The sequence below is a fragment of the Salvelinus fontinalis genome, chromosome 41 (assembly GCF_029448725.1).
Source record: "Salvelinus fontinalis isolate EN_2023a chromosome 41, ASM2944872v1, whole genome shotgun sequence".
Classification (NCBI taxonomy): Eukaryota; Metazoa; Chordata; class Actinopteri; order Salmoniformes; family Salmonidae; genus Salvelinus; species Salvelinus fontinalis.
The window spans coordinates 5,672,791-5,686,379 of NC_074705.1; the positions used below are offsets into that span (position 1 = coordinate 5,672,791).

The 13,589-nt window shown below is 46.2% G+C and overlaps 1 protein-coding gene across 1 annotated transcript; it reads left to right on the forward strand.

Moving 5' to 3' along the window:
- Window positions 1-223: 223 nt before the first annotated feature.
- LOC129840701 (kinesin heavy chain-like) lies at window positions 224-13,378 on the forward strand. Its single transcript, XM_055908784.1, has 9 exons — window positions 224-731; window positions 4,505-4,592; window positions 9,819-9,892; window positions 10,658-10,762; window positions 11,070-11,118; window positions 11,480-11,535; window positions 11,936-12,023; window positions 12,489-12,613; window positions 13,034-13,378. Exons 1-9 carry the CDS (start codon window positions 603-605, stop codon window positions 13,361-13,363), a joined length of 1,044 nt encoding a protein of 347 aa, XP_055764759.1. The 5' UTR covers window positions 224-602; the 3' UTR covers window positions 13,364-13,378.
- The last annotated feature ends 211 nt before the right edge of the window (window positions 13,379-13,589 follow it).

The following is a 13,589-nucleotide window of genomic DNA, read 5'->3' on the forward strand; positions in this document are numbered from 1 at the left end:
CATGATACTGTTTTTAAAGTTGATCCAATCATCACATGCTATCAAACAGAATTTAAATATATTGGAATTAATTGCAGGTTGTAGTTTTTTCCATTGATGGGCAATAAAATTTCAAATTTGAAACCAATACATTTCCTTTTAGGGTTAAATACTGACCTCTAGCTGTTATTTCGAGGATAGAGCAGCGAGATGCTGGGCCCCAGCCCGGGGGGAGGAGGGGGAAGGGGAGTGGTACTGATGCTGATGCAGTGTGGAAGAGAAGAGCGCAGAGCAACGTGCAGGACGATGCGGGGGTTTCTCAACTCCGCGCCACTCGTCTCTTCTGAAGGATAGGCTTTACCTATCCCCTTGTAAATTATATTTTTGTAGGATTTTGATATTTTTTTTCATCCAAGACTGTCTCCGGACCAATATTTTGCATTCTGATCGGAAAAGACGACTGCAGTTGATTTCACTTGTCTCAACTGAATACCCACGGCGTAGCGAAATAGAGGCACTTTGAGTGAAGGACGCGTTGGTTTACTTACAATCATTCAACAGATTAAAACCTTCCGCGGACCAAAGTTGATCTGGATATCTGCTTGCCTGGATAGATCGCAACCATGGCGGATGCTGCAGCCGAATACGGCGTGAAAGTAATGTGCCGATTCAGGCCACTAAATGAATCCGAAATAACAAGAGGAGACAAATACATCCCCAAATTTAAAGAAGACGACACCGTGGTTATAACTGTAAGTTCCGCATCTAATAGTTAATTTATCTGCTGAATATAACGTTGCTTGTGTAGGTAGGTTTATTGTTGCCACGACTAGACTACTGAAACACCAGCAAAACGCGCAGAGGAAATGTGCAATGCAGTGAGCAATTCCAATAGAGCGCCCAATGTATTGACAATCTTTACACGCAGCACATTGGATTGTAGCCTATAGATTTTTGTAAAAAAAAAATATATATGTGCCAACTTCCACAAACAACCCAAAAAATGCTTGTGAGCCTCTGCAGAGCATTTGTTGGTAGCCTACATGTTTTGATTGTGTTGCGCTGTAGCTATCTCCAGCGGCAGTTGATGGCCTGAGATGGAGCATTGGGAATTGTTGTCAGACAGGGCCTGGGCCATTGCCAGAGAGAGACAGGGACCCGGGGCTGTTGCCAGAGAGGCAGATTGTGCTTTGACACTGCTGTTATGCGGTATTCACTCTGCTGAGATGGCAGATTCCAGGTGGCTAACATACTGTTCTTCTCTGTCACCTGTGGTGAATGGAAGCACTCATCATAGGAAAATAAACCACATAAGGCATTTCCTCTCATTCTACTAACATAAAGCACACGCAGCCTATACCTTTGAATGTATTGATTGGATTGGATCTAATAGGATTTATTTAATGTTACTCATTTAAAAGTGGCAAGCCTGTTAAATTGATGTCTAGGGATTACAGTACAGTAGTTGGATGACTGGCTTGGCTTGAATGATTCTTCAAGTTCAGGTTATCAGCTAGTGGCAAGGGAGTCATGCACTTCTCCAGCCTTACGCTCTGTGTGCCCATCACCTGCCTAATCAATATACACTATATATACAAAAGTATGTGGACATCCCTTCAAATGAATGGATTCAGCTATTTCAGCCGCACCTGTTGCTGACAGGTGTGTAAAATCGAACACGTAGCCGTGCAATCTCCATAGACAAACATTGGCAGTAGTATGGCCTTACTGAAGAGCTTAGTGACACTGTCATAGGATGCCACCTTCCCAACAAGTCAGTTGGTCAAATTTCTTCCCTAATAGAGCTGCCCCGGTCAACTGTAAGTGCTTTTATTGTGAAGTGGAATCATCTGTGAGCAACAGCAGCTCAGCCGTAAAGTGGTAGGCCACACAAGCTATCAGAACAGAACCTCTGAAGCGAGTAGCGCTTAAAAAACTGTCTGTCCTCGGTTACAACACACACTACTGAGTTCCATACTGCTTCTGGAAGCAACGGCAGCACAAGAACTGTTTGTTGGGAGCTTCATGAAATGGGTTTCCATGGCCGAGCAGCCGCACACAAGCCTAAGATCAACATCTGCAATACCATGCCTCGGCTGGAGTGGCGTATAGCTCGCCGCCATTGGACTCTGGAGCAGTGGAAATGCGTTCTCTGGGGTGATGAATTACGCTTCACCATCTGGCAGCACGACTGACGAATCTGGGTTTGGCGGATGCCAGGAGAACACTACCTGCCCGAATGCATAGTGCCAACTGTAAAGTTTGGTGGAGGAGGAATTATGGTCTGGGGCTGTTTTTCATGCATCGGACTAGGCCCCTTAGTTCCATTGAAGGAAAATCTTAACGCTACAGCATACAATGACATTCTAGATTATCCTTTGCTTCCAACTTTGTGGCAACAGTTTGGGAAAAGCCCTTTCCTGTTTCAGCAAGACAATGCCACCGTGCACAAAGCAAGGTCGATACAGAAATGGTTTGTGAGATGGTGTGGAAGAACTTGACTGGCTTGCACAGTGCCCTGACCTCAACGCCGTCAAACACCTTTGGGATGAATTGAAACGCTGACTGCGAGCCAGGCCTATTCACCCGACATCAGTACCCGACCTCCCTAATGCTCTTGTGGCTGAATAAAAGCAAATCCCCGCCGCAATGCTCCAACATCTAGGGGAGAGGCTGTTACAGCAGCAAAAGGGGGGGACCAATTCCATATTAATGCCCATGAATTTGGAATAAGACGTTCGACAAGCAAGTATCGACATAGATTCTCACAAAACATCTACATAAGAACTAAAGGTCTTATTTTGCATGCTCAAGTGCAGCATTTTATTAAAATGTCTTCTGTACAGAAGGCCTACAGAGCTCTCATTACAATAGCTTGTCTGTCTGGTAACAGTATCTCGTCATTATGCTCAACACCCGTTCAGTGTTCATGTATTATGCATAAGGTTGCCTGCCTGCCATCATAATGAAACATTGTGTCAGTGTGTGTGTTAAGGAAGTACACTGTATACCACATATTTACCGAATATAATATGAAATTGAGGCCTAATACAGTTGTGTATTATGAAGGCCTATGAGATCTCACATGAATCACTTTAGTTCCAGAGAAAGAACAGAAGCCTCTGTTTAAAGCAGTAGGCCTGTTAGCTGTTACAGACATCAATGCATTCTCCTGTAGCCTGCAGACAGCTCAGCTGGTACAGACATCTCCTCGTTCTCCTGTAGCCTGCAGACAGCTCAGCTGGTACAGACGTCTCCTCGTTCTCCTGTAGCCTGTAGACAGCTCAGCTGGTACAGACCTCTCCTCGTTCTCCTGTAGCCTGCAGACAGCTCAGCTGGTACAGACCTCTCCTCGTTCTCCTGTAGCCTGCAGACAGCTCAGCTGGTACAGACATCTCCTCGTTCTCCTGTAGCCTGCAGACAGCTCAGCTGGTACAGACATCTCCTCGTTCTCCTGTAGCCTGCAGACAGCTCAGCTGGTACAGACATCTCCTCGTTCTCCTGTAGCCTGCAGACAGCTCAGCTGGTACAGACATCTCCTCGTTCTCCTGTAGCCTGCAGACAGCTCAGCTGGTACAGACCTCTCCTCGTTCTCCTGTAGCCTGCAGACAGCTCAGCTGGTACAGACATCTCCTCGTTCTCCTGTAGCCTGCAGACAGCTCAGCTGGTACAGACATCTCCTCGTTCTCCTGTAGCCTGCAGACAGCTCAGCTGGTACAGACGTCTCCTCGTTCTCCTGTAGCCTGCAGACAGCTCAGCTGGTACAGACATCTCCTCGTTCTCCTGTAGCCTGCAGACAGCTCAGCTGGTACAGACATCTCCTCGTTCTCCTGTAGCCTGCAGACAGCTCAGCTGGTACAGACATCTCCTCGTTCTCCTGTAGCAGGCAGACAGCTCAGCTGGTACAGACCTCTCCTCGTTCTCCTGTAGCCTGCAGACAGCTCAGCTGGTACAGGCATCTCCTCGTTCTCCTGTAGCCTGCAGACAGCTCAGCTGGTACAGACGTCTCCTCATTCTCCTGTAGGCTGCAGACAGCTCAGCTGGTACAGACGTCTCCTCATTCTCCTGTAGGCTGCAGACAGCTCAGCTGGTACAGACGTCTCCTCATTCTCCTGTAGGCTGCAGACAGCTCAGCTGCTGACAGGCTTGTTGTCAAATGAGGGAGTCCTGTGTTGTGTCCGTCCCCATAGACCAGGCTGGATAGTGTTGATCAAACCAGCTGCTTGTAGCTCTATTGTAATTGTCTCACAAGCTCTGCTATTGATTATTAATTATCATTCACAAGTTCTGCTATTTATTACCGATTACCATTCACAAGCTCTGCTATTGATTATTAATTATCATTCACAAGCTCTGCTATTGATTACCGATTACCATTCACAAGCTCTGCTATTGATTATTGATTACCATTCACATAGTGTTGTTAGAGAGAATGCAGTATGAGGTGGTATTGAGCTCCCATTTACCCATGACCACTTTCCCATAGAGCTCTGTAATCACTGTGCATTTTGTCTGTTCTGGACAGGGTAAACCATATGTCTTTGACCGCGTCCTGCCTCCCAACACAGCCCAGGAGCAGGTCTACGATGCCTGTGCCAAACAGATTGTTAAAGGTAAGCTAACCTCAAACAGGTTGTTGAAGGTAGGCTAACCCCAGACAGATTGTTGAAGGTAGGCTAAGCCCAGACAAGTTGTTAAAGGTAGGCTAACCCCAGACAGATTGTTAAAGGTAAGCTAACCTCAAACAGTTTGTTAAAGGTACGCTAACCCCAGACAGATTGTTGAAGGTAGGCTAACACTAGACAGGTTTTTGAAGGTAGGCTAAGCCCAGACAAGTTGTTGAAGGTAGGCTAACACTAGACAGGTTTTTGAAGGTAGGCTAAGCCCAGACAGGTTGTTGAAGATAGGCTAACCCCAGACAGGTTGTTGAAGATAGGCTAACCCCAGACAGATTGTTGAAGGTAGGCTAACCCCAGACAGGTTGTTGAAGGTAGGCTAACCCCAGACAGGTTGTTGTAGGTAGGCTAACCCTAGACAGGTTGTTGAAGGTAGGCTAAGCCCAGACAGATTGTTGAAGGTAAGCTAACCCCAGACAGGTTGTTGAAGGTAGGCTAACCCCAGACAGATTGTTGAAGGTAGGCTAAGCCCAGACAGATTGTTGAAGGTAGGCTAAACCCAGACAGGTTGTTGAAAGTAGGCTAACCCCAGACAGGTTGTTGAAGGTAGGCTAACCCCAGACAGGTTGTTGAAGGTAGGCTAACCCCAGACAGGTTGTTGAAGGTAGACTAACCCCAGACAGGTTGTTGAAGGTAGGCTAACCCCAGACAGGTTGTTGAAGGTAGGCTAACCCCAGACAGGTTGTTGAAGGTAGACTAACTCCAGACAGATTGTTGAAGGTAGGCTAACCCCAGACAGGTTGTTGAAGGTAGACTAACCCCAGACAGGTTGTTGAAGGTAGGCTAAGCCCAGACATATCGTTGAAGGCAGGCTAACTCCAGACAGGTTGTTAAAGGTAGGCTAACCCCAGACAGGTTGTTGAAGGTAGACTAACCCCAGACAGGTTGTTGAAGGTAGGCTAACCCCAGACAGGTTGTTGAAGGTAGGCTAACCCCAGACAGGTTGTTGAAGGTAGGCTAACCCCAGACAGGTTGTTGAAGGTAGGCTAACCCCAGACAGGTTGTTGAAGGTAGACTAACCCCAGACAGATTGTTGAAGGTAGACTAACCCCAGACAGGTTGTTGAAAGTAGGCTAACCCCAGACAGGTTGTTGAAGGTAGGCTAACCCCAGACAGATTGTTGAAGGTAGGCTAACCCCAGACAGATTGTTGAAGATAGGCTAACCCCAGACAGGTTGTTGAAGGTAGGCTAACCACAGACAGATTGTTGAAGGTAGACTAACCCCAGACAGGTTGTTGAAGGTAGGCTATCCCCAGACAGGTTGTTGAAGGTAGGCTAACCCCAGAACGGTTGTTGAAGGTAGACTAACCCCAGACAGGTTGTTGAAGGTAGGCTAACCCCAGACAGGTTGTTGAAGGTAGACTAACCCCAGACAAGTTGTTGAAGGTAGGCTAACCCCAGACAGGTTGTTGAAGTTAGGCTAACCCAAGACAGGTTGTTGAAGGTAGGCTAACCCCAGACAGGTTGTTGAAGATAGGCTAACCCCAGACAGGTTATTGAAGGTAGGCTAACCCCAGACAGGTTGTTGAAGGTAGCCTAAGCCCAGACAGGTTGTTGAAGGTAGGCTAACCCCAGACAGGTTGTTGAAGGTAGGCTAACCACAGACAGGTTGTTGAAGGTAGGCTAACCCCAGACAGGTTGTTGAAGGTAGGCTAACCCCAGACAGGTTGTTGAAGGTAGACTAACCCCAGACAGGTTGTTGAAGGTAGGCTAACCCCAGACAGATTGTTGAAGGTAGACTAACCCCAGACAGGTTGTTGAAGGTAGGCTATCCCCAGACAGGTTGTTGAAGGTAGGCTAACCCCAGACAGGTTGTTGAAGGTAGACTAACCCCAGACAGGTTGTTGAAGGTAGGCTAACCCCAGACAGGTTGTTGAAGGTAGACTAACCCCAGACAGGTTGTTGAAGGTAGGCTAACCCCAGACAGATTGTTGAAGGTAGGCTAACCCAAGACAGGTTGTTGAAGGTAGGCTAACCCCAGACAGGTTGTTGAAGGTAGGCTAACCCCAGACAGGTTGTTGAAGGTAGGCTAACCCCAGACAGGTTGTTGAAGGTAGGCTAACCCCAGACAGGTTGTTGAAGGTAGGCTAACCCCAGACAGGTTGTTGAAGGTAGACTAACCCCAGACAAGTTGTTGAAGGTAGGCTAACCCCAGACAGGTTGTTGAAGATAGGCTAACCCCAGACAGGTTGTTGAAGGTAGGCTAACCCCAGACAGGTTGTTGAAGGTAGGCTAACCCCAGACAGGTTATTGAAGGTAGGATAACCCCAGACAGGTTGTTGAAGGTAGCATACACCCCAGACAGGTTGTTGAAGGTATACTAACCCCAGACAGGTTGTTGAAGGTAGGCTAACCCCAGACAGATTGTTGAAGGTAGGCTAACCCCAGACAGGTTGTTGAAGGTAGGCTAACCCCAGACAGGTTGTTGAAGGTAGACTAACCCCAGACAGGTTGTTGAAGGTAGGCTAACCCCAGACAGGTTGTTGAAGGTAGGCTAACCCCAGACAGATTGTTGAAGGTAGGCTAACCCCAGACAGGTTGTTGAAGGTAGACTAACCCCAGACAGGTTGTTGAAGGTAGGCTAACCCCAGACAGGTTATTGAAGGTAGGCTAACCCCAGACAGGTTGTTGAAGGTAGCATACACCCCAGACAGGTTGTTGAAGGTATACTAACCCCAGACAGGTTGTTGAAGGTAGGCTAACCCCAGACAGATTGTTGAAGGTAGACTAACCCCAGACAGGTTGTTGAAGGTAGACTAACCCCAGACAGGTTGTTGAAGGTAGGCTAACCCCAGACAGGTTGTTGAAGGTAGGCTAACCCCAGACAGATTGTTGAAGGTAGGCTAACCCCAGACAGGTTGTTGAAGGTAGGCTAACCCCAGACAGATTGTTGAAGGTAGACTAACCCCAGACAGGTTGTTGAAGGTAGGCTAACCCCAGACAGGTTATTGAAGGTAGGCTAACCCCAGACAGGTTGTTGAAGGTAGCATACACCCCAGACAGGTTGTTGAAGGTATACTAACCCCAGACAGGTTGTTGAAGGTAGGCTAACCCCAGACAGATTGTTGAAGGTAGGCTAACCCCAGACAGGTTGTTGAAGGTAGGCTAACCCCAGACAGGTTGTTGAAGGTAGACTAACCCCAGACAGGTTGTTGAAGGTAGGCTAACCCCAGACAGGTTGTTGAAGGTAGGCTAACCCCAGACAGATTGTTGAAGGTAGGCTAACCCCAGACAGGTTGTTGAAGGTAGACTAACCCCAGACAGGTTGTTGAAGGTAGGCTAACCCCAGACAGGTTGTTGAAGGTAGGCTAACCCCAGACAGATTGTTGAAGGTAGGCTAACCCCAGACAGATTGTTGAAGGTAGGCTAACCCCAGACAGGTTGTTGAAGGTAGGCTAACCCCAGACAGGTTATTGAAGGTAGGCTAACCCCAGACAGGTTGTTGAAGGTAGCATACACCCCAGACAGGTTGTTGAAGGTATACTAACCCCAGACAGGTTGTTGAAGGTAGGCTAACCCCAGACAGATTGTTGAAGGTAGGCTAACCCCAGACAGGTTGTTGAAGGTAGGCTAACCCCAGACAGGTTGTTGAAGGTAGACTAACCCCAGACAGGTTGTTGAAGGTAGGCTAACCCCAGACAGGTTGTTGAAGGTAGGCTAACCCCAGACAGATTGTTGAAGGTAGGCTAACCCCAGACAGGTTGTTGAAGGTAGACTAACCCCAGACAGGTTGTTGAAGGTAGGCTAACCCCAGACAGGTTATTGAAGGTAGGCTAACCCCAGACAGGTTGTTGAAGGTAGCATACACCCCAGACAGGTTGTTGAAGGTATACTAACCCCAGACAGGTTGTTGAAGGTAGGCTAACCCCAGACAGATTGTTGAAGGTAGGCTAACCCCAGACAGGTTGTTGAAGGTAGACTAACCCCAGACAGGTTGTTGAAGGTAGGCTAACCCCAGACAGGTTGTTGAAGGTAGGCTAACCCCAGACAGATTGTTGAAGGTAGGCTAACCCCAGACAGGTTGTTGAAGGTAGACTAACCCCAGACAGGTTGTTGAAGGTAGGCTAACCCCAGACAGATTGTTGAAGGTAGACTAACCCCAGACAGGTTGTTGAAGGTAGGCTAACCCCAGACAGGTTATTGAAGGTAGGCTAACCCCAGACAGGTTGTTGAAGGTAGCATACACCCCAGACAGGTTGTTGAAGGTATACTAACCCCAGACAGGTTGTTGAAGGTAGGCTAACCCCAGACAGATTGTTGAAGGTAGGCTAACCCCAGACAGATTGTTGAAGGTAGGCTAACCCCAGACAGGTTGTTGAAGGTAGGCTAACCCCAGACAGGTTGTTGAAGGTAGACTAACCCCAGACAGGTTGTTGAAGGTAGGCTAACCCCAGACAGGTTGTTGAAGGTAGGCTAACCCCAGACAGATTGTTGAAGGTAGGCTAACCCCAGACAGGTTGTTGAAGGTAGACTAACCCCAGACAGGTTGTTGAAGGTAGGCTAACCCCAGACAGGTTGTTGAAGGTAGGCTAACCCCAGACAGATTGTTGAAGGTAGGCTAACCCCAGACAGATTGTTGAAGGTAGGCTAACCCCAGACAGGTTGTTGAAGGTAGGCTAACCCCAGACAGGTTGTTGAAGGTAGGCTAACCCCAGACAGAGTGTTGAAAATAGGCTATCCCCAGACAGGTTGTTGAAGGTAGGCTAACCCCAGACAGATTGTTGAAGGTAGGCTAACCCCAGACAGGTTGTTGAAGGTAGGCTAACCCCAGACAGATTGTTGAAGGTAGACTAACCCCAGACAGGTTGTTGAAGGTAGGCTAACCCCAGACAGATTGTTGAAGGTAGGCTAACCCCAGACAGAGTGTTGAAGGTAGGCTAACCCCAGACAGGTTGTTGAAGGTAGGCTAAGCCCAGACAGGTTGTTGAAGGTAGACTAACCCCAGACAGGTTGTTGAAGGTAGACTAAGCCCAGACAGGTTGTTGAAGGTAGGCTAACCCCAGCTGGTGAGTCCTTCTCCTTGTAGAATAAGTGTTATTATGACTGATCCACAGTCCTTGTGTATGTGTGGTGTCCGGCGGGTCGGTAAAAAAACACAAGACAGCAAAAATACACATTTCTGGACAAATAAAGTTGAACTGTATTGTATTGTATTCACACAGACGTCCTTGGAGGATACAATGGAACCATCTTTGCCTATGGACAGACCTCCTCGGGGAAGACCCACACCATGGAGGTCAGCCTGATTCTCTGTAGTAATGGCACCTGCCTAAAGGAAAAGAGACATGAAATATATGATCTAAAAGCAACCGATATGTTGTAGGTATAGTACGCCCTGAGAACACGGTACCAAGACGACTGAACGGATTATTCTCAGACAGTTCAGCAGAGCACCTTCTGACAGGATATTTCACTGGAACTCAGTCCAGCCTTTGTAAGAGCAGTAAAACACATCAGATCAGTTAGTGGGGCAGACATACATTGCGTACTTTCATTACTCTCTGAGACTGAATTGATTTAGGATGAGATTATGGTACTGTAGTGTGGGTGATTTACACAACTGGACCACCAACACTATAGGTTGCATTTGTCCTCGAGCAGTTAATGGCTTTTTAAAGTGTCAGTTGTTTCTTCTTCACTGAGAACAGCAAGGATCAGCTAAAGCATGCAGTAGATAGAGAACAGCATATAGAACAGCAAGGATCAGCTAAAGCCTGCAGTAGATAGAGAACAGCATATAGAACAGCAAGGATCAGCTAAAGCCTGCAGTAGATACAGAACAGCATATAGAACAGCAAGGATCAGCTAAAGCCAGCAGTAGATACAGAACAGCATATAGAACAGCTGCTTCTTGGGGGTATAGATGTATATTATATAGAACCGCTGTAGATATTCAGTGTATATAGAACAGCTGGCTATAAGGGATGTTCCCCAGACCCCAGACTATTTAGTGATAATAATCAGTATTGAGTGTGATGTAATGTACTGTTCCTCGTCGCAGGGCAAGCTCCACGACCCCCAGCTGATGGGCATCATCCCACGCATCGCTCACGACATCTTCGATCACATCTACTCCATGGACGAGAACCTCGAGTTCCACATCAAGGTATTAAGTTGTTCAATTCAACTTTATTTATCCCTTCAAGGGCCAATAAGAAAGACAAGGTCATTCTACAAGTATCAAATCAATATCAACAAGATGTCTGGTCATCAAATCTTTTTAAAAAGATGAATCAATCCAGAGGTTAAACAGTGTGTCTGTCTCCATCCCTTCCAGTATTCTCATGTTGATACCTACACACCTGGAACAGACAATATTTGGTATCAAGGACCTTTAAGGAGCGCAGACGACCTCCTACCATTTCTACGGTCATCAAAATGTACCCTGTATTGATTCCTCTTTTCTTGTGCAGGTCTCGTATTTTGAAATCTACCTGGACAAGATCCGAGACTTACTAGATGGTAAGAAGAACTCGTATTGGATGGACTTCAAAAAGAGAAGTCTTTTGAAGATGAACCGAGATCGTTTTAAGACAGATCATAATGGGGTAGCCTCGCGGTTAAAAGCGTTGAGCCAGTAACCGAAAGGTCGCTGGTTCAAATCCCCGAGGCGGCAAGGTGGAAAAATCTGTCGTTCTCCTCTTGAACAAGGCAGTTAACCCCCGACAGCAACTGCTCTGCAGGTGGCGTTGACATGGATGTCGATTAAGGCAGCCCCCCGCACCTCTCTAATTCAGACACATTTCAGGTGAATGCATTCAGCTGTACAACTGACTAGCTATCCCCCTTTCCTTTCCTAATGACTCGTTTCCCTCTTTTCCAGTGTCAAAGACCAACCTGGCTGTGCATGAGGACAAGAACAGAGTTCCCTATGTCAAGGTGAGCAGTACAGATGGTTAGGTAACACATTCTGCAGGTGTATAATGCTTTATTACTTGTCATAAGCATGTATCAGCCTATATAATGTCTTATTATAAGGCTGCCTCCCGAGTGGCGCAGCGGTCTAAGGCACTGCATCGCAGTGCTAGAGGCGTCACTACAGACTCGGGTTTGATCCCGGTCTGTATCACAACCGGCCGTGATCGGGAGTCCCCTAGGGCGGCGCTCAATTGGCCCAGCGTCGTCCGGGTTAGGGGAGGGTCTGGCCGGGGTAGGCTGCCATTTTAAATAATAATATGTTCTTAACTGACTTGCCTAGTTAATTGTTCAAATAAAAAAAATGTTGTGGAAATCATAAAAGGCACCAACCTGTTAAAGCTGTGATGTGATCCTGTCCCAGGGTTGTACAGAGCGCTTTGTGTCCAGTCCAGAGGAAGTCATGGATGTCATCGATGAGGGAAAGGCCAACCGGCACGTGGCTGTGACAAGTATGTTGTGTCTCTTCTATCAATCAATCACATTTATTAATGAAGCCCTTCTTAGATCAACAGTTGTCTAAGAGTGTTTAACAGTATCCCGGCCTGCAAGCAGACGCACAGAGGCCAGGAAACACTCCTTAGAAGGGTGTATCATTGCCAATATAAGATATATTACTTCTATAATATATACTTCTTCAATAATATATACTTCTTCTGTAAGATATACTTATTCTATAAGATATACTTCTTCTATAATATATACTTCTTCTGTAAGATATACTTCTTCTATAAGATATACTTTTTCTATAATATATACTTCAATTACATATACTTATTTGATAAGATATACTTCTATAATATATACTTCTTCAATAAGATATACTTCTTCTATAAGATATACCTATTTTATTATATATACTTCTTCAATAATATATACTTCTTCTATAATATATACGTATTTTGTCCTGTTCATAGACATGAATGAGCACAGTTCCAGAAGCCACAGCATCTTCCTGATCAACATCAAACAAGAGAATGTGGAAACAGAGAAGAAACTGTCAGGGAAGTTATACCTGGTAGATCTGGCTGGTAGTGAGAAGGTAAATCAGTAGGATGGTAAAGACAGACTCCAACAAACCACCAGAACTTGTGTTAAGCTGTTTATAACTTGTCATAACTGTGTTATAACTCTAGGCTTGTCTGATGAAGACGCCAATGAACCGCCATTACTTGTAGAAATGCATACCTGTGTTATAACTGTATTATAACTGTGCTATGATTGTGTTATAAGCTGTTATAACTCCCAGCTTGTCACTCAGGCGTAAGATGCTGAAGCATCATATGTCCTCTCCCACCTGCTGACTCATGAAGACAGACTCCCAACAAACTAATTGTGTTATGACTGTTATAACTGTTTTATAATGTGTTATAAGTCCAGGCCTGTCAGATAGAAGATGCTGCTGCATTGTGTGGCCTCTCCCCTGCTTACAGTCTTTTCTCTCTCTGTTTGTCTCTTTAAGGTCAGTAAAACAGGTGCTGAAGGAGCCGTGTTGGACGAAGCTAAAAATATCAATAAGTCCCTCTCTGCTCTGGGGAATGTCATCTCTGCTCTGGCTGAGGGAACAGTGAGTTCTCTCTATATATCTCACCTTTCTCTCTTTCATATAGTGACATCAGCAGGGATTACTGAATACTTTGCATATGTGACATTAAAATTGTGTAAAAACAATAAACCAAAATGTGCTTTTGCTGAAAAAAGTTATGCATCAGCAGTGAGGTCATGTTTTTCCTCTGATCTGGTCCTGATGGCTGACTGGTTATCTATGAGACTGGCTGTTGAAAGGCCCTGATGGCTGACTGGTTATCTATGAGACTGTCTGTTGAAAGGCCCTGATGGCTGACTGGTTATCTATGAGTCTGTCTGTTGAAAGGCCCTGATGGCTGACTGGTTATCTATGAGACTGTGATCTGGTCCTGATGGCTGACTGGTTATCTACGAGACTCTGATCTGGTCCTGATGGCTGACTGGTTATCTACGAGACTCTGATCTGGTCCTGATGGCTGACTGGTTATCTA